Raw genomic sequence first — 24,197 nt, forward strand, 5'->3', positions numbered from 1 at the left:
TTGATTCCTGTCTCCTATCTACTGGGATCGAGGGGGTTAAAATAGCCTCGAGAATACCTGGTATCGAATCCTCTAGAATCCCAGAGGTACCGTTTGGGTCAATACGATGCTGATCACCATTTTCCTGACACACCCCCTCAGCAAGATCCTACTGTATGGGGATTTTGCTGTACAAATGAATGGACGAGCTCAATTGAACTCTTCAACAAGATGACCAATCTCTTCCATACCAAGCAACTTCACAAATTCAACGTGCTTCTGGCGAGGAAGGAGCTTCGTAAGACCATCTGCGACCATCTCAGAAGTCTTTACCCATTCGATAGGGATTCGTCCAGCTTGTACCTCTTGACGTAGCCAATGCTGGTGAATGTCAATGTGTCGCAGCTCGGTGTGCAATTGAGGCAATTCCTTCGTCAAAAGCCCTATAGTTTGCTGATTATCACATTGCAAAGCGACAGGGTGACCAGGATTGAACTTAATAGCGTCGAAAAGGCGCTTCCACGTGAAAAGAGATTTGCCTGCTTCTGACAAAGCCAATAATTCTGCTTCAGTAGTGCTTGTGGTAACAGTCTTCTGTTTCGAGGCCTTCCAATCGACAGGTCCTCCAAATATCATACAGATATATCCAGCAGATGATTTGCGATCTGGATTATCACCGAATGATGCATCACTGAAGAATTGAACGGATGGTTCAGGAGGGATTGACTGCTTCTTGAAGCAAATGGCCCTCATCCTCGTATGATAGAGAAAGACGATGACAGAATTGATAGCATGAATATGCTCTGGCGAAGGATTTGCAAGGAATTGAGCAAGATGGGCAGTGGCCTTGGCCGCATCTGGGCGAGTGACAATTGCCGGGAATTGGGCAGATCCAACCTTGCTCATGTATTCGTGTTTTTGCGCATCCGAGGCAGTGCCGTTATACGGTTTCAATGTGGCAATGGAGACTGGAGGAGTATCAATGCGCCGTTCCTGGGTCAAATGATATCGGTGCGCCATTGCTGAGATATAAGCATCCTGGCATAGCCAGAGTATGCCTTTTGGCGGTCCCGAAGGATACGAATGCCTAAAAACCACTGTGCTTCACCCATAGAACGCAGCTCCCAGGCATCGCTGAGGCCTTTGGCAACATCATCTGCCTCCTCTCGTGCATCTCGTGGGCTCACAATAAGAATGTCATCAACATAAAATACGACAATAATGCTATTCCGGACGAACATGCAGAGATCTTCCTGCACTACCTTGAATCCGAGTGCAGTCAAAACCCTTGATGCTTCTCTCTGCCACATCCTTGGCGATTTGCGAAGGCCATACAGGGCCCTCTGAAGCTTCCAACACCTTCTTCCTTTAGGAAACATACCAGGTGGGAGCTCAACATAGACCTCCTCGTCATCCTCAAGCTTGCCGTTGAGAAATGCATTAACAGCATCATACTGACGAATATCTAGGTCAAAATTCGCGGCAAAGGCAAAGATAGCCCGCGCGGTTCGCACTGCTAGTGTAGCAGAATACTTTTCCTCGGTCGACAACTTCTGGAGATCTCCGCGGACACAGATTCTGGCCTTATACTTGACCAAGTATCCGTCACTGTCAAATTTGTAGGTAAAGACCCACGTCAACGGAAGGATTTGAAGTCCCTTGTCATTCGGTTTCTGCACTTCTCTAAAGGTCGATTTCGATTCAAGGCCTTTGACTTCCACTGAGGCAGCGTGTATAAATCCATCACGATGTGGGTGCCTCAACATCTCAGACCAGGTTTTTGTAGGGCTCCGAAAGGAATAAATGAATGCGAATATAGGGCATATTCATATTCGCACCCCGCGAATATGAATAAATGAATATCGTATTCGCGCGAATAAGCGCATTATTCATATTCGCATTCATATTATTCATATCATGCATTTTGCGCGCATTAATGGATCTTCCGTTTCCCCGGTTTTTGTATTACAGAAAAACACGTTTCCACTAGCCAACTTGTATTTCAAGTGCGATCACGGCCTCGGTCAAGCATAGTAGAAAATATTTCCCATGCAATCCATGTTCTGAAGTATATACCCTATATTGTAGGGCTCGGTAAGCTCTATATATTCTGCGTCATTATTTTTCGTGATTTTTTATAGGTAAATGTCTAGTTTTGGTGACCAACGGTTGCTACAGAAAGTCGAGCGAAATTATATATATCTACAAGTCGTCTTTCCACATCTTTGCTGCTCTAGTTAAATCGACTACCATAACTTCTCTTGTTCCCACTCGATCTACTCCAAAGTTTAGATTTATTATAACCATGACTATTGGCACGTAAAAACGCGTTTATCATGCCACCTTAACTCACTTCTCATGCAGGTTACAGATTGTTTACCATGAGAGTCGCGAGTGAGAAACCGCCGCGTGTAAAGAAAAGACCTATCAACTTTCCACTTTACTGGGATTCGCATCAGGCGAAAGCATAGCTAGTGTTTCCCCATCATTGTTTCATTCTCACCGTTCATTTCCGACCCGCCATGCTATCAAGTATTGTCGAGTGATACTAAAGGTGTGCCCCGCCTCGCTCCCAGGTACCACTTGGACTACTAACACTGAGCAAATACAGAATGGCATCCTCACCTAACCCATTTGTGCGAAAGACGCGTGGTCTTCCGCGTCGCGACTACAATGCTCTGAACAATGGCACACCCTCCCTACTCCCTGAGCCATGGGAAGGAAATATTCGTGAAATAGAGAGCCCCTGCTCACCAGCACCATCCGAGTTTACAGAAGGCGAAGAGACGTCCCCATCCGTGCTGTCCTTACCCATTCCCAGGTCTTCGCCCGCACCGCTAGATCCCACGCTATCAGGGTTGACTAGCAGTCAGAGTAGCCCACCGACTTACAAGAGACGAAAAGCCAAGTCATATTCGAGCTGGACCCTCGAGCATTTCTGGATCACAAAGCTAGACAACACCTGGCGTCGAAAGGGTGGGCCACCAAAGAAGGATCGGCTCTTAGTCTGTAGGCAGTGCAGTTGGTCATCCAGGGATTCGGCACGCTATGGCTCCACTTCGAATTTGTTGGCCCATCTCCAGGCTAAGCACCGCATCAGTTCCGGATCAGACATCACGTCATCGTCAACTATCGGAACGACCCTGGACAGTTTTTTGACACCTGCAAAAGAAAGGGCGGGCCTTGAACAAATGCTGATACAATGGGTTGTCCAAACGAGACAGCCGTTTACGGTAGTGGAGCATCCGGCATTTAGGGCACTTTTTGAAGCGACAGGGGCTATATTACCCATCAAGACGGCCGACACTCTCTTCAACAGGATCAAGGAGGAATTTCGCAAAAACCGGACTTGCGTGAAAGAAGAATTAGCCAGTAGTAGTCGCACGCTTGCGCTGTCTCTTGATGTTTGGACATCGGAGAATCAGATAGCGATCATGGGCATCATTGGCCATTGGATCTCACCCGAGTTTGAGAAGCGGGAAGAGCTTCTGGAGTTTACTGACATATGTGGACCGCACTCTGGGGAGAACCTTGCGGAAATTGTGATTAGAATGCTCGAGGAACTAGACGTCGCGCCAAAGCTCCTCACAATTACGGGGGATAATGCTGCCAACAATGGAACTCTCTGCGACAGTCTTCACGCCGAGCTTCTCAAGAACTATGACGATAAAGACGACCAATTTCGCATCAGACCTCTTATGCGGTTTCGTGGACGGCAGAGCTTCATTCCTTGCCTTGCCCACGTCATAAATCTCATTTGCAGGGACGTACTTGCTTCCCTGAGGGCCGGCTCAGCTCGAGAGGCGAAGGTTATACTGGACGACATGGCCACACAAAGTAGCCCAACATTCACCTCTGCCCACAGCACGAAGGGAGCAATCATGAAGATCCGGCTGCTGACCCTATGGGTTGCCCGCAGTCCACAGCGCCGCCAAAATTGGAAAGATGTGTCACCAGCCAAGCAAGTGGGCTACGATGTTGACACTCGATGGAACTCAACCTATATCATGATAGCGGACGCCCTTCGGCTACAGAAGGAACTTGGACAATTTGTTCGGATGCATCCAGAAGTTCACGCCCTTCAACTAAACGAGAACGAATGGTCGATTCTTCAACAAGTAGCGAAGGTTCTTAAGCCATTCTGGGATCACACCAACTCCGTATCAAAATCTTGTCCCACGATTGTTGAGAGCTTGCCTATCTATTGGAGTCTAGACGACCTCCTTGACGAGGTTCAAAAAGCCGAAGGTGATTTTGAAGGTGTGGATACTGAGATCCGGGATGCGGTGGAAAGAGGAATCCAAAAGATGAACAAGTTTGCGAGGAAGATGGACACCAATCTTCTTTACTACGTGGCTTCCGTCCTAGACCCGCGTATTAAATCGTCTTTGATTGGATCGCAGATGAGCGAGCAAGATGCGGGACTGATCATCTCTCAAGTGCGGGAGTTCCTAAAGAGGGAGTATCCGCAGGAGTTGTCCATGTCGTGTGTAGTGGATCGCCCGCCGGGAATGTCAGAGACTATGTGGAGGACGCTGCGAAAAGTACAGCCATCACAGCGGACGCTTCTTTCAGACATTGATAGATATCTAGACGCGCCACCGGTGAGTTGGTCCCACCATATGATTGACGATGCAGACGAGGAATGGGTTCTCAAATGGTGGAAGGCGAATGTATTTAGCTTTCCACTCATGGCAAAGGCAGCCCGAGATTACCTGCCAATTCCATCAGCGGAGGTAGGGATTGAACGCGAGTTCAGCAATGCCAGGGATGTATTGGGGCTCAGGAGACACTGTCTAAATGCGGAGACTATGCGGTGGCTTATGCTACTGAAGGGACAGTATCAAAAATAGCGTTCCAAAAAAGTGATTGTGATAATATTAAGATTTATGGGAATGTAATATCTTAGAGATGGTGAACGCATTTGTTATAGAGTCTTAGGCACATGAAAATGGGTTCCTGTATTGAGACGTAACAACATGAACGGTAATGTATGCTCTCTCAGTATATGAATAAATATGATCATTCATGAATATTCATGAATAATGCAATATGAATAAGTCTCTTATTCATATTCATATTATGCAATTCATATTATTCATATTCGCAAATATTCATGAATATTCATGAATGATCATATTCCTTTCGGAGCCCTAGCAAGGGTCATGCGAAGAATCGACAATAACGCGAGCACATGATGACAAGGAATGAAAAACTAAGAAACACTTTGTCCTATTTGAGAACTTTTATCGAGAGGAGGCCTTCATATAAATAACTGCAATAGATGTAAAATAACGTTGTTGCCTGGAATCTAAACAGTATTGACTTCCTGGTATTCCGGATTACGCCTCCGAAAGGCGTGCTCTCTGAAACGTCCTGGAAAATGGCGTCGTGTAACAGCTAATCAAAATTGACAATCATGTGTCCCGCGATGATTGTCGTATTGCCCTGGATCCTGGGGATCAATATCATTGGAGCAAATCTCAAGGTAAGTATCCTGATTTGGCATGATGATTGTCGTCTTGTGTGGCTGAAACCGAAGACCTTAACAGACTTCTATCACATTTACTGCTTTGAAGAACTCTTGGACCTAACTTAGCGCTTGAAGTTGCGATTAAGATGAACTAATTCTCGAGGCAATCGGACCTCTAATTGGCGAGATATTTCAAGCAAACCTTTTTGCCAAGAAAGAGTTGTTCCAACCTTGGACCTCCTCATTTGGAGGGACTTTTGCCCTCTAAAATCCGGCTTCACATACAACACTACAACTTAAATTAGGCTTACCAACGCCGGTAGTCGTTTCCTTGTAATATTACAGGAACCTGCTTAAGAGGGCATTCTATTTACAAACAGGAGCTGGCTTAAAGGGGTCGGGGCAGGGATTACTCTGTATAGTCTTTATAATAAATGTTAAATTGATTGACGCTTAATATTGGAATAGAGTCCCGCCCCAAATCTCTAGTCTCATTCGACGGAAGTCACATATCTGGAGTGCCGAGAAACACCACCTTTATGTTAATAGATATTTAAATTGGTTGACTCTTAATAACCCGGCATTTGATATGAGCGTTTCCCCTGTCTATTATAGGTCTATACCAAGCGAAATTGGTATATGGGGTTTAAATTTACGTTATTTGGGGATCAAAGCCTCCAGTGTCCACCAGTGAATTTGAGTGAGAAGTATTTCCAATTTGGCATATAATATATAGAGCGACAGTGTAAAGTACAGAGATCATTAGACATTTTACTCCCGTTGGTCATTTCGCCGGGAAGGTTGGGGCGTCAAAAGACCGCTATGAGCTGGTTAAGTCGCTGGGACTAGTGAGAGTACAAATTCAACTTTAGCTTTGAGGTGTATAAACAGCACGGGACCTTGCTTAAGCGAAGTTGCACGTACCCACATACGCACGTAAGCATACAATCAGTTGAAATCATTGTCCAACCAATTGGCATCTGACTAGTTTCACACTCGGATGGGTGGATGGATGATTTCATTTACCCTCACCACTCGCGAGTTAGTTTACCCAACTAGACCGAAATACGAATCCGTACCCGAATGCAGTGGGCTGTGGCTTATAACCCAGCTTTTATTGCGAGGAGTCAGGGTAAATGACACACACACACACACATATTGTGAGTACGAGTTACTGGAGGCGATGAATGATAACCTATCTTTACCTCTTATGTGTAAATTTCCCTCGGTGCACTTTCTACGTTGTTTCTTTTAAACGTTAGGACCGATTTACGATAAAGTTATGCTTTCAGTACTCTTGATTTGTGATTATATAGTAATAAGAATGTCCTCAGTCTGTTTACATGCTTTCGTTTTGGAGGGATTGGTACATGGTATGTTAACACATGAAATCATGGTAAGTATTGAAAGTATTTGGAGTAGATAGGCCTGACTAAATTGAAAGTCCCCCGGAAAGGGGTCTGTGTACAGTACTCGATTTGCAACCCAGGTTATATTCCGGAGAGAACCTAGCTTCAAAGCGCGGAGAATCACGGGCTCCATTATGATGAACTTCTGGAGAACTGATTGAAAAACGCTCTGTCCACCGAGAGCTGCTCCACCGAATACTCCGACATTTGCTCGCCCAGTAGAGGAAACTGCAATAGACTTATTGCATCCAATGATCAACCAGGGACAAATAGCTATGAATTCCTTGCAGAGCAGTAACGGTATCATGCATGTAATACGAAGAAGCGACTGACCCGCTTGTTGAACTTGCCAGTTGCAAGGTTTCGGTCAATTCGCTCTGAATGCCGCCAGTCAACACATTGAGTTGCGTCGGCGCAATTGATGCCTGAAAATCGTCTCTATATAACGTGGAACTTGCGGGGATGAGCCTTATGCGCGCCCTTAGCCATAAAATGTCTGGGAAAATGCCAGCAAGCAAACGATGGGTAAAGGGAGCTACAAAGTGCCCTCTTTCATCAATTTCAGCCAATAGTCTAGTACAGCGTAGATGTGAGAAAGAAGATGAGTCAGAGTTTCGTGCTTGGCGAAAGGACGCAATGAAAATGGTGGCTGATTTAGCGGCTAAGGAATTGGAAAAAACGCTTGAAAAATGGGGATGATAATATATTATTGGCTAGTGAAGCTACTGATGGGCTTTATTTTATGGATCCTGGACCTTATACGTCTAAAAAATAAGCCAGATGTTGAAGAAATTGAAACTTAGCATTATGGCGGTTAATTGCTCTTTGGCTGTGAGATACCCCCTACCAGAGAAGGCTGGGGGCGTCCTGTGACACCTACGACTTCCTTAGACCAAGGTCTTTCCATCATCAATGGAGAAGCGAACTCCCACACAAGGAGGGGAAGCGAGGACGCGTATAAACCCAGCACGCACTGATTATTTCTAATTATCTCCTGTGGAATCAAGTCTAATTATTTCCATTGACAGGAACCTTGGTGGCCACACGCGCCGAGAGAGCTGAAATGTCTTTCCTTAACTCTTCCACCCCCACCTTCTTTCCAAATCTCTAAGAAACGAGTCTTAGCGTTCCCCTCCTGCTTTTATTGTTGTTCGTCGGTGTGGTATGGGTGTGGTATGGGCATGTTTACCCACACTCGCGGAACGCGGAGTCACTAGTTACAAATCTTGGTCCACACGCCAATAAATTGTAATCGTCTGGGCGTCATCAGGAAGCGGGATCATAGCGAACTGTCCTGTCGAGCCCGAGTTTATGTCACTGGTGGATGCCTGCCCCAGCGTATTGTAACGGGTAACTATATTTCCATTGTGGTAGACATTAAAAATGACCGTTGAATAGGTTGCTGTGGGTTCCACTTGGATATGGATGACTCTCTGGTTCGCATTCGCATGCAAGGTTGCGCCGAAGACGTTTATTTCGGCCCCTGATTGGGTTCGTGTGGTTGGGTTCTGAACATCGCCGACGGCGGCTGTACTGAAGCTCCAGTGGAAATCGAAGCTCGATGGACGACCAAAGGTCTCACGCCATGGAGTCGTGATTGGATTGATGTTGATTGGGTCCGGGGACAACTGGGGGGCAGCCAGGGTGACAAGCGGTTGTAGACATATTAACAGATACGTCAGAAAAACAGGGAAGAACTATGCTGGTCAGTCTAGGTGAACAAAACGACGGCAAATATACATACCATGATTTGTTATGAGAACAATACTAGTTTAGTCTGGATAAACAAAGTATTTGGATGTAGTTGAGAATGGTTCGAACAGATATAATAAATAATAGGGCCTGCCTGAACGATTTTATATAATAATGAAAACTAGTGTCGGGACATATACTCCCGTCAGAATAAGCAAAGACAGGTTGAACGTAATCTTGCTAAACAACGGCTCCCGCCGTATGGATTCAGGGGTATTGGGCCTTGACCTAGGAGGAACATCTATTTTACATGAATCAAATTGACTTTTGCTTTGGAAGCATAACCACTGTCCACTTAACTGGGTACACAGTACCTAGCTGGTGATACCAACAACTAGAGTTTTTATCCCTACTTTTTTAGCTAGAATGCATTGTTTCTCTACATAATACTGTAGCAATTCGTATCCGGTTGATCCGAACAAAAAGATATCCGGTCCATCCGGCTGAAAAGACACCCGGGTCGTTTGATATGTAAATGTTCAAAATATTTTCATTAACAAAGGTATCCCTAAAATTGTTTCACTTTAGTTAAAATAAACTTATTTTGCCGTTTAACTTTAGCCTTTATTACCCACTGCGGGCTTTGTTACTCGTTGCCCCTAATCACCAGCCGTCTGCTCTGGTCCATGCATGGAGCACCTAGAATGATTGGGACCGGCCGGTGAGAGATAGGGAAAATTCGAATGGGAATTGAGAGCTTAGAATTGGTATGTATAGCGGTATAGCAGTATGCATCTCGAGGATCCTTGATTGACATGAACAAAGGGCTACGAAGAGCATTTCACATAGCAATGACAGCAGGATTAGCGCTTATATACTAAGCCACGTGGAACAAGAACGATAGAAACTTGCGGGCACAGACCCGGTCACCCAGAGCTTGAAATTACGTCTTACGGGAGATGTACTCCGTACGAAATAGCCCCTTCGGTTAAAATATCTTAATAACTAGAAGAACTGATATCCAACGGAGCAGATTTGCCGCAGCCTAATCAAGATACGTGTTAGTGAGGTTTCTTCCTTGCACTGCCCCAGCTTCAGCTCGTCCCTTTACTCACACTAGACCTCGAAAGGATCCGTTCTGATCTGTATCCGGATCCGCCCCGATCCGCCTTTGGGGCGGATCCGGATCTAGTTCTTCGATCCGCGGGGCGGTTCTATAAATCTTTGATCCGCCCTGTACGGGGCGGATTGATCCGCCGGATTAACAAAAAGGACAAACATAAGAAACCCTGTGATATGCATATTTTATGTAGATTTGGGCTGTATTTTAAGTATTTGGCTTACAGATTAATCAAAAAAGTATACTAATGAAATAGAAATTGATTTGGAACTCTCTAATTCTATTAAATCTAGGGCTTTAAGTACTCCCATTCACCATCATCCCGCTTTGAACGCTTTGGAACCCGCCCTGATGTACGCCTCTGAGTACCACTTGCATCCTGCAGATTTGAATTATCAGGTAGCGGGATCTCATCCTCTTGGACTTCTTCATCCTCGTCTCCGAGTTCAATCAGAGGTGTATCTCTGATATCTCTAAGAGGTCTTTTACCAAGCGCAACCCTGCTCGGGCCCTGCGATGGTTGAGCCTTAGCTGAGAAATCTTCTTCAGTATCACTGATTAGATCAAACATATCATCATCTAGCCTTTCGCTCTTCCTTTTCTCCTTCACTGCTTGTATCTCCTGTGCTGTAAGATACTCCTCTATCAAAGTATGCTGATCACTTTCAATGTCAAACCTCGATGTACATAAATACATCATAAGATCCTGGATAGTTGTCGGTTTAAGAGACCCTCGGCGGTAATGACAGATATCACGAGCAGTATTGAAGAGTCGTTCAACACCAGAACCAGTCGCAGGAATAGAAAGAACATCGCGTGCAAGGCTCGCAAGAACTGGGAACTCATACTGATTACACTTCCAAAAGACACATGGATTAATCTTGCGAGTACCTAGTAAAGGATTAGTAAGAGATAATAAAAGGTATTTAGTAATGATTCACTTACTACTTCCAAGATATTGTGTAAGCTCATCGTCTTGGTTGATCTCACACCCCTGGGCTTTCTGCCTGTCACCTATCTGATCAACTATAGAGAACTGCTCTATAGAAGAAACTCCATGCAACGCTGGCCGAGTTTCAAAGTAACGCTTCTTGTATGGCTCAAGGTATTTTTCAAGACTCTCGCGGTATTGTTTGCGATAAGGCCCATTCCAGTCCTTCCCAGAGAAGTATTCAAGCTTGTTCTGGGGTGCCATGATAGTCGCAATCGCATAGAGATCACCATAGGCCTTGTCGGTCTCGGCATAATAGTCTCTTAGCTTCTGTGTTGCATATTCGAGAGCGGTTCGCATTATTATCTGCCATCTTGCTTTCTTTCGTCTAAGCTGGTCCCTAGACCTCTCGAGATGATCGAATAGCTGATTGTAGATACTAAAGACTATATGGATAGTGACATCCTTAGTCTTTGAGAGAACACTTGTGAAGTTGAAGAAGGGTTGTGTGATAGAAAGAAGATAGTCAATCTGCTTCCATTCGTCCTTAGTGAGCACAAGGTCAGAGAGGCCACACTCAGAGCAATACTTGTCGCAGATAGTCTGTAGTCTTTTGGCACGCTGGAGCATCAGAAATGTAGAATTCCACCGGGTTTTAACGTCCTGCATCAGAACAAGCTTTGGTTCTTTGGACTGGAGCTCGAGGAATTGCTCTCTACGCTGAGGGCTTCTATTAACCCAGACTGCTAGTCGCCGAACCTAGGTTGATATTAGTATAATATTAGCTAAGAAAGAAGGAGGGGGGGGGGGGGATTTCTTACCTTATTAAGGGTAAGCACGATATCTTTCTTCTCTCCATGAGCTTTACCCCGGGACTCAGAATCTGTCCATTCCATTTCTTCTCGGTCATTCTTTGGGGCTGCTTCCATCCTGCCGAGAAGCTCGTTTAAACTGAGTTGAATAACATGTGCCATACACGGGATTCGAACAATAGGGGTACCATCTGGTAACACGAGTGAATCAAGAGCTTTCATGATACTATCATGGAGCGTCGTGTTATTTGATGCATTGTCAGTGGTCATTGTTAAAACCCGATCTTCGATGTGATGTTTTTTTAAAAGATCCAAGAGGACAACACTAAGGTCGGCCCCTTTATGGCTTCCATGAAGTGGCTCAAATCCAAGCAAGATCTCACGGTAATGCCAGTCTATATCGATAAAATATCCGGTAATGGCCATAAAGGCTTGGCGGAAGGGCGAGGTCCAGCAGTCTAATGCAATAGAAAGCTTCGCACCTGACGGAAGCATCTGTAGAAGGCCTTTTTGGCGTTCTATCACTTTCGCCTGGATCTTCTGTCGTACTAGATATGCAGACAAAACCCGAGGCGGAGATGAGGCGAGACTAGCCAGTTTGACTAGTTTATGAAACCGAGGATGTTCAACAAACTGAAATGGTAGTCGTAACTCAGTAATTAGAGATATCACACACTCATCAAACTCCTCGAGGGTAAATTTCTCTGGCTGAGGGCCATTAAGTACCTAAGATAAACAAGTTAATTGTAGGTTCAAGGAGGAGTAGGCATAATAAAAATAAGTTCTAACATACCCCTGATTGAAGAAGCTTTCGAATATCCTGTGAGGGTTTCGATCTCCGGCAATTAACACCCTCCCGGACATGCTTATTTAGGGAGGATGTCCCACGATTTCCGACCGCGGGGTGGATGATAACCTGGCTGCATACTTTGCACATGACCTTAGGTGACCCATTTTGAATCATAGCAACCTGATAGAAGTGTTTCCAACAGTCCGCTTGGCGTCGTTTCTCGAAGATATTCCTTTTCATCTGACTTCCATACTCTGTCATCAACCACCACCCACAGAATTCATCATTCATCTCCTCAGTCCAGAGTATAAAGTGCTTCTGGTTTGTCGTAGGCCCAACACGTTCTAGAGTCGGTGGAACAGGAGGTACTATTAATGGTCGAGCGGAATCGCCGTCAGGTGTAAGGGTGGATGTCTGCTGAGATAGAGCACTAGGGGTAAAATATATTGCTCCGTCAGAAGGAATATCTGAAAGGTTATCTAGAGGATTATCCTCAAAGATAGAGGAAGGGTAGGTATCCGAGAACTGAGAGGCTTGACTTTGTGACATAGTGAATAAGTATCACTACTAACTTTAGTAAAGAGAAAGAAGGAGACTTACAGGGAGGAAAGAAGCGAGAAAGAAGGGAAATTAAAAGACGCGACCAGGAGCGCGAGCTGAACGACATTGTAGATATATCAATTCTAATATGGGCTAGGCGACCTACAGCCCTACTATATGATTGGCTTTAAGAGCAAAACGAGCCCACAATAGAACGGATCTTAACGGATTGATCCTGATCCGCCCTGGGAAAATCCTGACTGATCCGCCCCGCCCCGCCCTCCTAAAACCTTTTAGTATGTTTGAATTTGCCTGACTCTTTAATCCAAAGTATGCTATGTAGGCTACAGAGATAGGTATTTCGGTAGGAATCACTTATTAAAAACAAAGGAAGAAATGAAGTACCTTAGTTTATCAGCTAACTAATCATAAGGATATAATGATTTTAGAAGGCTTTGCTTTAAAATAGTTCAAGAAAGTTCCGAAAAAGTGTGACATGATACTTGGGTGAGAATATATATTTCCCATGTCATTACAACACCTCAACTTTACTTTAATAATTGGCTAACAACCAAGGTCGGAAATGATGTTACGACTTCTATTATTCAAATTCCATAGGTAAAATGATTTACATACGGTTTCAAAACATGAAATTTCAACCAAAAAATCACTAAATCTTAGGAGTTATGAATGCATTGACCAGAACAAGTGTATATTACAGTATTTTATTTAGATAAGTCATCATTTATATCCGCCAAAACAGGAAAGTCTTGGCGAGTTTATGCAAATCAGGATCGAAACGGATTGATCCTAATCCGCCTTGCGTAGAACCGCGGTGCGGATCCGGATCAAAGAATTCGATCCGGAAATCCGGCGGATCAGGATCAGGATTCAAAAGTTGGATCCGGATCCGCCCCATTTCGAGGTCTAGGTACAGGAGCATCAAACGTGCGGGGAAGCCCCGCAAAGCTTTGCCAAGAGCAATCACAAAATGTATATTCCGACGAAGAAATGATCAAACCACAAAAGCGCTTGAGAAACAACAAGGGTACCAAAAGGATATCGGTCAGCGCGCTGGTGCGTCTAATAGCCCGTTTCTAGATTAGCACAGCAGTTTCTTCCACCAATGTGGGAGATATTGGGACCATGTCCGAAATATACCTGCTAATGTCCTCCGCTCGCCAGGTACAATCTCCCCGTTTGCCACAACGTGGATCGCTTCAAGGTAGCGGGACGGCTGTATCGGCAATTATACGAATATGTCTCGCACTAGGAGCACTCACTGTGGCCCGTACCGCGCCGCGCCGTTGTGGCACAACTCTTGTAAGGCGGCACGAAGAAATACGAGCTGATCAGTTAGGGCAGGAAGCTATTCTTGGAATAATATTTGTATAACGCCGCATGGCTGAAACCCCTCAGATGATCATTGAGGCTTAGAGCCGCTTTCGCTTCGATTTTAAGCAAACGTCGTTCTTTTGGTGGGCATTGAGAGCGGTCGTACGAGTAAACGTGCTGCCACATAAGTTGCATGATATTTTGTCGCTTTTGCTATGTCTTTCTCGTTCGTGACGGAGAAGATTGCTGAAAGTTAGGTTCGGCCCTTACAGTCACCCTCCCAGCATAAATTGGCAGTTTGGCGTTTTTTCTTCAATTGCCGGATAAAAGAAATATCTTCAGAGGCCAGCTGGGGATTGATCCCGGTGTTGAAACCGATGCTGCCATGAACTCGTGAATTTGAAGGCTGGTGTGAAAATTGGTAATCAAAATTGTCCCTCTGGCTTTGACACACCACAGTACTGCTTCCTGGTAGGGTGGATACGGAGATAGCTGAGGACCAAGCACCTGAGACTGGCGGGTCGGGAAGGTTTCTTTTCCAATGGCTCACTGAACTTTGAGACTCGTGGCCAAAAGTATGCGTCGGTCGCGAATAGTCTGCCGATACTCTGGTTACCGCGAAGGGTGCATGGAAGTCGGTGAATGAATGACTCCTGTGATACTGTTAGATGGAAACATTCTCATGAAATTTACTCCACTCACATGTTGACTGGTAACCTATATGAGGTTTGAGCATTGTAAGCCAAAGATATTTTTGTGGATAGGACGCTTTTCCCTGTTCCTATTCGACAGAGCGAGATGTTCTTCGCCAGAGATAGACTGGAGAGAGGATACTTACTTCATTAGATGGTTGCACAGAGGCTAGCCCTAGCTTTGTAGTACGTAGAAATTATTCTTGCCCTTCTTGCCCTGGAACTTGGTGGCAGTGCCAAGCTATTAGGAACTGCACGTGACATAGGGGGCTGAAAAGGCAGTAGTGTTTGGCCAGTCGATCTTCGCCACCCGCACTGATACGGCATGCTGATACACTATACTAACCGAATTCGGATGGAGGTGGCCTGCCCAAGAACCCCTCTAACCGCCCCGTGGGTCTTGCGATTCCATCTCGAAGCCTACTGATAGATAGGGTCTAGTGCTTCGAGAGAACAGAGATTATGTTGTGAACCTTGATAGTTGCGAGGGACCCACTCGTATTATTGATGTCTGGTTATGCGCTAGGTAAAGTTGGAAAGCGATCGACAAGAGCGCTCAGGGAGCTAGGAGAAGGTTCTTTTCTCATCGTCGATTGCCGCTGCAACGGCGTCGGCTGGAGCTATTGAGCCTGTTCGCGACATAGCGAGATATATTGCAAAGACTTCAGTAGGGAAGAAGAATGCAGTCGACGATGCGATGTGGCAATTCAAGGTTAAAAATCAAAATAAGAGCGAGGTAGGCTCTGATTCAAGATACTGGTGAAACCGTTGGCTCACTTGAGGCTAATCGCTCGGATAAGCTTTCGGATTCACCATCTTCCCGGTCGTCCCGGACTGAGAAATCGATCTGTCCGGATTATACCAGCACATAGTGGGACGCTCACCGCTCCAGGTAGCAACAAGCTTTTCAAAACATGAATATAGCTCAGGCTGTTAAACGTCGGAAGCGGACGGAAACCTCCGTTTAGTCATGGCAGACCTGCCTCTGAACGCTAGTGCTAAAGACGGGTGTAAAGACCCTCTCGCCATTCATAGACCTAGCATTTCTTGCCCTTCATACACCATTCTTTTATTTTACAATTCTGCGGTCAGGCAGTAGCTGTGGATTACCTTACGAATACTGCATGAAACCGGGTCTATAGATGATCCGTCGGCATAGCTTGTGTAACTAGAATGGACCCATAACGTATTCCACAAGTGAGTGGATCACACAGGCGAGTGGATCACCGCAAAACACATAGTAAATGCGATAAATAGGGGTAATGAAAATACAGAGTCATCGATATCTCTAATTGGACGGATACATCTCAGATCGTGACAAGATCCTCAAAATTGTCGATGTGCTTGGACCCCTCACTAGTGCAAGTTGACAAGCTTTCTCTAAGCTTTTAGCTGGAACCCCGCGGAAAATCAGCCGTGGATCTAGGTTTGAACAATCTCGCGGCCCCGCCGCCCAAGGTACGCCATGTGTCTCGAGTTGACAAAAGTCCAAATTTACTATACAACACGGAAGGAAATGGGGGTCAATCTAAAATTAGCACTTGGTAGCGGTAAGTCACCGTCCCACGCCTCTTTCTGATGTCCTGCGCGGAAAATACTCAACATTTCTAGTTCAGCCCCGTGATCTCACCATGGTCAACGACGGTCTTACACTTCAATTAAATCATCCAGCCTCAGTTCATCATATTCCGTCGCGGTTGGAGTAGCTTCTTTTACATACACGTAATTACTTTAACACACGGTAACGGCGTTTTACTTATTTCCGCACGATTTATCCCGCATTTCTAAAGCATTGGCTATTGCCTGGGGCTCCGGGTGAGCATCATCCCGTGTCTCAGAGTTTATTAGTAAGGGGCCGCGAAAAGACCAACCGCCCCTCCCTCCCGGCCAACCACTGGCTCTCGAGATCTGCATAGCCCGCAACACCCGTAGCGATCCCTCTGCCACCGTAATTTCTCTACCCGGCGACCAGTCAGACATCTCTGAGATAAGGATCGACCACGCTCTAGGGCATAAGGAGATCTAGGCTCTTCTGAAACTTTAAGAAGTGGTCCTATTGATGGTAGATTCGCGGGCTGTATTTCTCTTTATTGGAGGGAGATTCGGAAGCTCACATTCCCATTCTGCCTTGATCGAAAGTCACCTTTATAGTACCCAGCTCTCCTAGTACATAGATTAAGGTATCTGAGATTGCAGGAGTTGCAGAAGGTTGTATTGATTGTGCCCTTGTTTTTAGTCCTATCATTGTATAAAGTACTTGCTTCCGACGGCCCCAGAAATGACTGTGGGCGGGGTGATCCGCGGCGAGCCAGGACCACCTTGTGCCGCGCGGTTACTTTGCAGCTGAGATTTGGGGCGGATGTTGTTTGCTTGAGAAAATTGAAGACTCTTGTTAGTATAGAACTGTCGGGCTAAAATCGATTTCTGTTGTCGGTGATCACGTCGCTGGAGATGGTGGGCTGGGCAACGTTCGCAAACCTTCACGGACCACTGCATAACTGGCTTAGTATTCATTGGTTTCGTCCAATGATACAAGAAATAAAAGAATAAATCCATGGCTGGGAGGTAATAAAAAGCCAGGCATTCCACGCTTCCAACTACTAAGCGCGGCACAGTTCATTAGTTCGTATGGGATTTCTCGCGTCCCCCGCTCGCCTTTCGGTTATTTGCGACACTTTGGGAAAGCACTAGGACTAATTCCTTACAGATCCCGGGCCACAAAGGAGGCCAATCGGCGAAAATCCAAGGTTGCATCAACCTCGTCAGGGGCAGTTGGCTGTTTAGATTCGTGGCAGCTATCGGTCGGTCACCGAGCTCAATGCGAGCACAATGGCTAGGCAGGCGAACTCACAAGAAAGCGCATGCACGTAGGATCTCAAAGCAAACTACAATCCGTACACGAGCCATTATGTTCCAAGTCGACAGTCATTGTTTCAAGATCAGCCACCTTATCGGAGCTGTACCACAGCAGCGCGGGGCGAACCACAGGAAGGAACTATAATTGCCGACATACCCGTACGCTATCCAGGAGCGAGCCATATTGGGGTAAAGGGAAATCGTGCCTGGCGAGCCGAAGCTTTGGTATTCAAACTTCAGGACTTAGTCCAACATGTTCGTCACTCACATTGGTGGAATGGACTGCTTTGGAACAGATTATTAGACGCAGCAGCGCGCCGGTCGATATGCAATGGGTGCTCTTCAGTGATTTCGAACGCTTTTTCATTGTTAGATTATTACTTCGTTAGACTGTACGTTTTGTGGTTGCTCAGATTTGCGGGGGCTCTTACCTGCACGTTTAATGGTTCGTACCGATCATTGTGGGCCGGGCCGATCTCTTCCCCTCCCCGGTCCAGTCATATCGCGGAAAAGCCGCCCCCTCTGAGATACGCAAGTCATTCCCAAATCTGGGTGGGCGGATCAGCCGACTATGGATAGTGTGTTCAGAGTGAAACAGCATTAGGTTCTAACGGCCTGGGTCCCGAACTCAATTCGCACGGACGCTGACAAATCATATAGTTCTCATTCCACTTGGTAGGTGTAGGTGTCAAGGTATGTGGTGATATGTACCCTACTATATTGTTGCTAGGCTTGGGTGTCTCGTCCTCTTTCTGAAGCACCAACCAATAGACATGTAGATCGTCCGAGTTGGGCCACCACTGAGTCCTCACTCTCTACCTTCATTGCGCGACACGCCTGGGGCGTCCTGGCTTCCGCCCACTGCCTGGGCTACCCGTGCAAAGAGCATTGAGTTGTTATTTTAGCGTAGCCACTTCCTCTCTGAGCGCCGAGAGCTCTTGGTACCCGCCCTGCATGCTTTCCACGCCTCGTCCCATGTTGTCGTTCCAGAAGTTTTGCTTTTCGAGCTGTTCTTCTATGGACCTAGGTGCCCATTAGCATAAGATGGGTTTGGAGCAAGTATTGCTGAGAGGAAGGCACCTACAGGACTCGGGCGTTCAAGCTAGAAAGAAATTAGCGTCGCTGGTAACTGTAATGAAGAAGAAGTAGTCTTACTCTCCGAGACACCTCAGACACTTGCGCAAAGATACGGGACTACCAGTCTCTCCATGATGCACCGCTTCTGGTACGCGATCTGCCACACTGCTGGTCTCCGCCGCCCAATCAGCATCTGCTTCATCGTCCATGTCTTCACCCATTGGCATATGTCTTTCCCTCGTATAGGACTGCGATTCCATCTCATAAGGGCAGTCTTCATCTTGGGGGCCTGCAGCCGATTCAGGGATGCTCCAGAGGTCGAAAGGCTTGGCTTTGGAAGCAAGTGCATCACGAAGTTGGCTGGAAAACCGACCACGATTCTCTCCGGAACCGGGATGTTGAAGGATACCCATGATCGAGGATATTTGACTTGTTGGAAAATAAGTGAATGATTGACGGAGTGGGTAAATGGGAAGCATAGCCAGGCCTTTCTCCAATGCTAGAAGTCGTGCTTGATTTATAGTCCAGCCAGACAGCTCGGCAGAGCTTTTGGACTAATCCGAGAACTGACGCCGTACCCTGCTCAATAAGTACGCCTTTAGGTTTTGTTTAGAGATATACTCTACGAACGCAGATATTGGACTAGACCGGAATGGCTTACCTAGCCCTAGACTAACAAGCCGCACCCAATATGCGGGCCTAGGGAAGAGCGATGATACTACGTTGAGGGATATTTGAAGGAATTCTAGACCACAAGCCTTTCCTCTTCGTACAAGACGTTTTGGAGCAAGTATTTAAGAAAATGTAACACCAAAGGGATGATTGTCGCCCAATCAGCTGGGACATTTGCCCTTCGTTTAATGACGATGCAAATCTCGTTCGATGCAGATCTCATTCGACGCTGCTCAAATGATTAAGTGCTAGAGATTTACACCAAGCCTATACCTGAAGGTCGAGGCATGGTCATTACCAGGTGAAACTAATTTGTAGGCCGTCGTGTATCTGTGTAACCGTATAATTTCCCCTTATCGAATTCCACATCCCTATCAGCCTCATTAAACCGACTCCACTTGAGTAATTCGAGGTCCAAGTGGGCGTCAAGCCAGTTGCCCGTTTTCTATCTACTATACTATGATCCTACTTGTTTAGCCGAAATAAAAAGAGGGCTTGTTTATTTTTATTTTATTTTATTTTGTTTTATTTTTATTTTTTAGCCTGCATCGAAACACCGATACAAGGTGTCCGGTTATATTGAACGGGTTTTTAATTATTAAACCTCACTTTTTGCGAGCTGTGAGTTCCGCTATGACCATCTGCCCCCCAAATGACGGCTTGTTCAAAGTAGGAATGGTGAGTTGAGTATACATCAGTTATATTCTCGTTGTCTGTCGTTTTCACCCGTCCCTTCCAGTGTTTGTTTTCATGGCGTGATTTTCTAGTTGACGTCCGTTCTTTTCTCTCGCACATACCCCATCTCCCACGATGCCGAAAGAGAAATACCTTCCTTGGACTGAGTCCGAGGAAGATAACCTCGAGCCATGGTTATCTGAATACGATTGGATGCCATGGAAAGAAAGGGCTAAGGAATACTCCAAGCAACACGATAAATGCAGATCGTTTGAGTCGCTCCGAGGCAAACGCAATCAGCTTCGGAAAGGGATTAGAAGACGGCGACCGATCGCAGACAGATCGACTTCACGGGCCCGTACCACGGCCCGTAGGGCTCCGTACCGAGTTCAGAGGCTTCCGCAGGGCTTCCCTCCCCGCCCTCCTACCTTCAGGCTAAAATCTCCCGATCCTTGGGCTCGTAGACTGCTGCAGCAGGTGCATCAATATGGGAATCCACGCCACCAGGCTTCTGCACCGGCCCCGCAGAATAAAGGAAATTCTCAGCCCGCAATTTCACCAAACAATGCCACGCCGGGTAGGTCAATGTATAACCAGCATTAACCTCGCACTGCTAATCACCGACTGCCTCCTCAGTTTACATAAGTTTCAAGCCTGTATTCCGACGATGTAAACAGCCGAGGTTTATTTCACAACTTTGGAAAATGATCCGCCGCATGCACATTTCTCACAGGGACGAGGAACGGTGACGCTCGCAGAGAGGAAAGACGGAAAGTGTCTCATGACGCCTTGTGAGCCGTATTAATATATAATCCTTATATGGCTGTCAACAATAATTCTTAAAAATATTACTATATTTTCTGGGTTAATCAAGTAAAGCATTCATATGATACGGTAATAGTGCTTTCGTGGTACATATGATACATACAGGGTATCTACGGAGCCAACTGCTTAAGGTGGGATAGGTACATTGAAGAGTCGATCTACATGTATACACAGAAATTGTACTTGGATACCAATGTTGGCCAACTATGGAACAGTAACGCTATAGGTTGTCCGCCTCACTCCGCCTATCCTTCAGTGGCCAATCTGCTACTCAAGGCAGATGCGCGTATGGATCGACTTGGGACATGGTGGGCAAGGTGGACGAAGGGTAGCCCGGAATGGGTGGTGCCGGCATATCTGAAGGGTTGAGCAGATAGCTTGCGTCTTGGTCTTGCCAGTTTTGGGCCACGTCAGGGTCAGGCAGGAGAGTGGAAAAGTATGCCTGGTCACTCTCATTGATCTTGGACGTGATCTGGTTGAATAACGACGAAGCGGAGCTCTGGAGGTCCTTCAAGGCCTCTTTGTATTCACCTCGAGGCATTTGATCCTGGGTGGTCGCTGTTTCCAAGCTGTCCTTCAAGGTACGGATTTCAGCCTTCAAGTGGCGACACTCCGACGTAAGCTGGCGGACTTTCGCGAGCAACTGAGCTTTTTCCACGGTAACTTGCTGATGACTCTCCTCCAAGCGGGTGGCGCGCTGCTGATGGTCATCTTCGGCTGCTTCAAGTAACTTGATGCAGTCAACATGGTTTTCCGGGTCTGCGGCATGTGCCTTCTTTATATTGAACGGATGAGTGAGCCAACCACCAAATCAGGACGAGAATTTGACTGGCTTACCAATGTCTCTCGGAACTGAACCTCCCGTGGGACGGGCTTGGATCGCACAGCGCCAGTCGCCGGCAAGTTTCGCACAGCGCGTTTGGCAGACGTTTCGGCCTGTGGCTTTCGAACCCTGGTGGGTGCTTGCGCGGCAGGATTGCGCGACGCGGTTTGCATTTTGGGCATAGTGAGCGATGACTTGACGAATGTCGCAAAAGAAACAAAAGAACCGCACCGCACAGAAGAGAAAGAAAAAAGGTTGGGGCCACATCAGCTGGGGCGGGTAAAGGAAGACTTAAATCCGGTGGCAGTGTGAAAATAACCAAGTTGTTTTACACGAATTATAGTTTCACCGGGGTGTACCACATCCTCAGCACCTCAGTTTCAGCAATGACCAGACGGTGTCAATTCGCCAACCTGCGGGAAAGCATGGAAATAGTGGGGCACAGTCCCAGCTGAGCCTCCCTGTGTAAAACATGGGGGTACTCGTATCCACAATCATGTTTATGATAGGGAAGAGAATTGGACTTGTCAAGCCCCCAATTTTACGGTATACACATTGAACAGAGGCTCAAATGTTCGTCAATGGTCTACTTAGAATTGGGTAAGTAGACATTACTCGCCTAGGTGTTGGCGTACACAGTAGACGACTTGCGAAAGAACGTCTGCTTGGCCCCGGAGCAACAGATGAATAATCAGTTGTAATTCGGATTCTAGTCTCGACACATTGTGAGCCCGCGTGGACCTGGGGGATCAATAGCACTTCGGTCAATATCGGAGCATTGCGAACTAGCAGATGGACAACAACGGACGACGAATGCTATCATAGCCACTTTCATACGCTATTCCCGTGCTCATCGCGAGATAAGGGAAGCCAGTGCAACGATGGGGCCGGAAACTGGATTCCAGACGGCTTGCTCTGTCCGGCCTACTTCGTGTAGTGGATTTGACTGCGATATTGAATTGGGGCGGATTCCGTGGCTTCAGTCTCTCACTGGGGCTTTGTCGCTAAGGATGACCAGAAGAGGAAACCGCAGGACGATGAAAGGAGAAAACCAAAAGCTTAGAGATGCTTAGCCTGGTTTGCCCGAGTTCCGTGGTTTCGCCGGTTACAAACTCTCTATGCTCACAGTCTCGCTTTAGCGTTAGCTGCAATCCGATGGAGGTATTCGTGACTAGCCGTCCCAGGTTTCCCATGGCTGTCTCCACAGCTCTGGGGTGTTATTGGCCCGATAAAGGACACGAGAGCGAACTACAGGTGCGAGCAATATCACAAAAACCTCTCCGTCGATCAATGCGGGATCTGCATCTCCGGTCCGCAAACGGTCGGGTGGGTCTAAAAATCGCGCTATTGAATACCTGTACCACTTGTACGTGTAATATCGCCGATAGGATTATGTCGATTCCAAGAGATACGGTACGCGCTAGTTCTACAACAGACCATTGGTCGGCCTTGATATCATAGAATGAGTGTAAATTCTAGGACAAGCTGATGCTGCGCTATTTAACCAATGCTCATGAAGCGGTGAATGGCTTGGCGAAGTAGCCATTTATACTGTAGCAAATGAGTAAGCAAAAATGGGTGCTGCTAAAACTCGAGTAAGCTAGTACTGTAAGGACCGCTTTTCTTGACACACCCCCTCAGCAGCCATTCTGCTTCTCTTTCATGCCACTTTGTCCTCCACCAAGTGCTTAATGTCGACCAATCCTAGTGTCTGAATGAATTGCGCATGGGACTGTGATGGAAGCAGCTTAGTGAGTCCATCGGCGGCCATTTCGGCTGTGGGAACCCATTTGATTGAGATAGTGCCGGCTTCAACTTCTTGACGAAGCCAGTTATTGTGGATATCGACGTGGCGAAGCTTGGTGCGAAGCTGAGGTTGCTCCTTAGTGAGAAGATCGACGGTTTGCTGATTGTCGCAGTGGATGTCTAGTCCTGATTGATAGTCGAGATTGACTGCGTGAAGTAGCCTTTTCCACCACATAGCTGACTTGCCAGCCTCAGATATAGCTAGCAGCTCGGCTTCAGTTGTCGACGTTGTGACGGTTCGTTGCTTGCTGGCTTTCCAGTCGACTGCTGCTCCAAACAGCTTACAGAGGAAGCCTTCTGAGCTTTTCCGATCAACGTGATCTCCGAATGATGCATCGCTAAAGAAGTGGAGTGCAGACTCCGTGAGAGTTGGATGATACTCGAGAGCAAGGAACCTTGTTTGGTAGAGATACTGGATAAGGCGGTTTGCTGCTTCTCGGTGTTCGGGTCCGGGGTTCGTGAGGAACTCGGCCAAGTGATTTGCTGCTTTGGCAGCATCTGGACGTGTGATGACTGTTGGATAGATGACTGATCCTACCTTCTGCTGGTATTCGTGAATCTGCTCCTTAGTTGCTTGTCCCGTATACCGAGTCATGCGATTGACTGGTAGAGGTGTTGTAACCTTTCGTCCGTTGGTAAGACCATACTTGGCGGCCATTGATGCGATATAGGAATCCTGGCAAAGCCATA

General features: G+C 46.6%; 3 protein-coding genes across 3 annotated transcripts; all 3 read right to left on the reverse strand.

Annotated features, from left to right (window-relative positions):
* Positions 1 to 8,078: 8,078 nt before the first annotated feature.
* Positions 8,079 to 8,608, reverse strand: N7446_012434 (uncharacterized protein; the record flags this gene model as incomplete). Its single annotated transcript, XM_058521176.1, has 2 exons — positions 8,079 to 8,558; positions 8,606 to 8,608. The coding sequence occupies 2 exons, from the start codon at positions 8,606 to 8,608 to the stop codon at positions 8,079 to 8,081; spliced, it is 483 nt and encodes a 160-aa protein (XP_058366542.1).
* A 9,917-nt stretch (positions 8,609 to 18,525) lies between these two features.
* Positions 18,526 to 19,119, reverse strand: N7446_012435 (uncharacterized protein; the record flags this gene model as incomplete). The annotated part of the gene is made up of 3 exons (XM_058521177.1): positions 18,526 to 18,652; positions 18,714 to 18,731; positions 18,785 to 19,119. 3 exons carry the CDS (start codon positions 19,117 to 19,119, stop codon positions 18,526 to 18,528), a joined length of 480 nt encoding a protein of 159 aa, XP_058366543.1.
* Positions 19,120 to 21,149: 2,030 nt separating this feature from the next.
* Positions 21,150 to 21,883, reverse strand: N7446_012436 (uncharacterized protein; the record flags this gene model as incomplete). Its single annotated transcript, XM_058521178.1, has 2 exons — positions 21,150 to 21,653; positions 21,716 to 21,883. 2 exons carry the CDS (start codon positions 21,881 to 21,883, stop codon positions 21,150 to 21,152), a joined length of 672 nt encoding a protein of 223 aa, XP_058366544.1.
* Between the last annotated feature and the right edge of the window lie 2,314 nt (positions 21,884 to 24,197).

Source organism: Penicillium canescens, assembly GCF_028828765.1.
Source record: "Penicillium canescens strain IBT 15451 chromosome Unknown utg000010l_segment0_segment0, whole genome shotgun sequence".
In the NCBI taxonomy this organism is placed as follows: domain Eukaryota; kingdom Fungi; phylum Ascomycota; class Eurotiomycetes; order Eurotiales; family Aspergillaceae; genus Penicillium; species Penicillium canescens.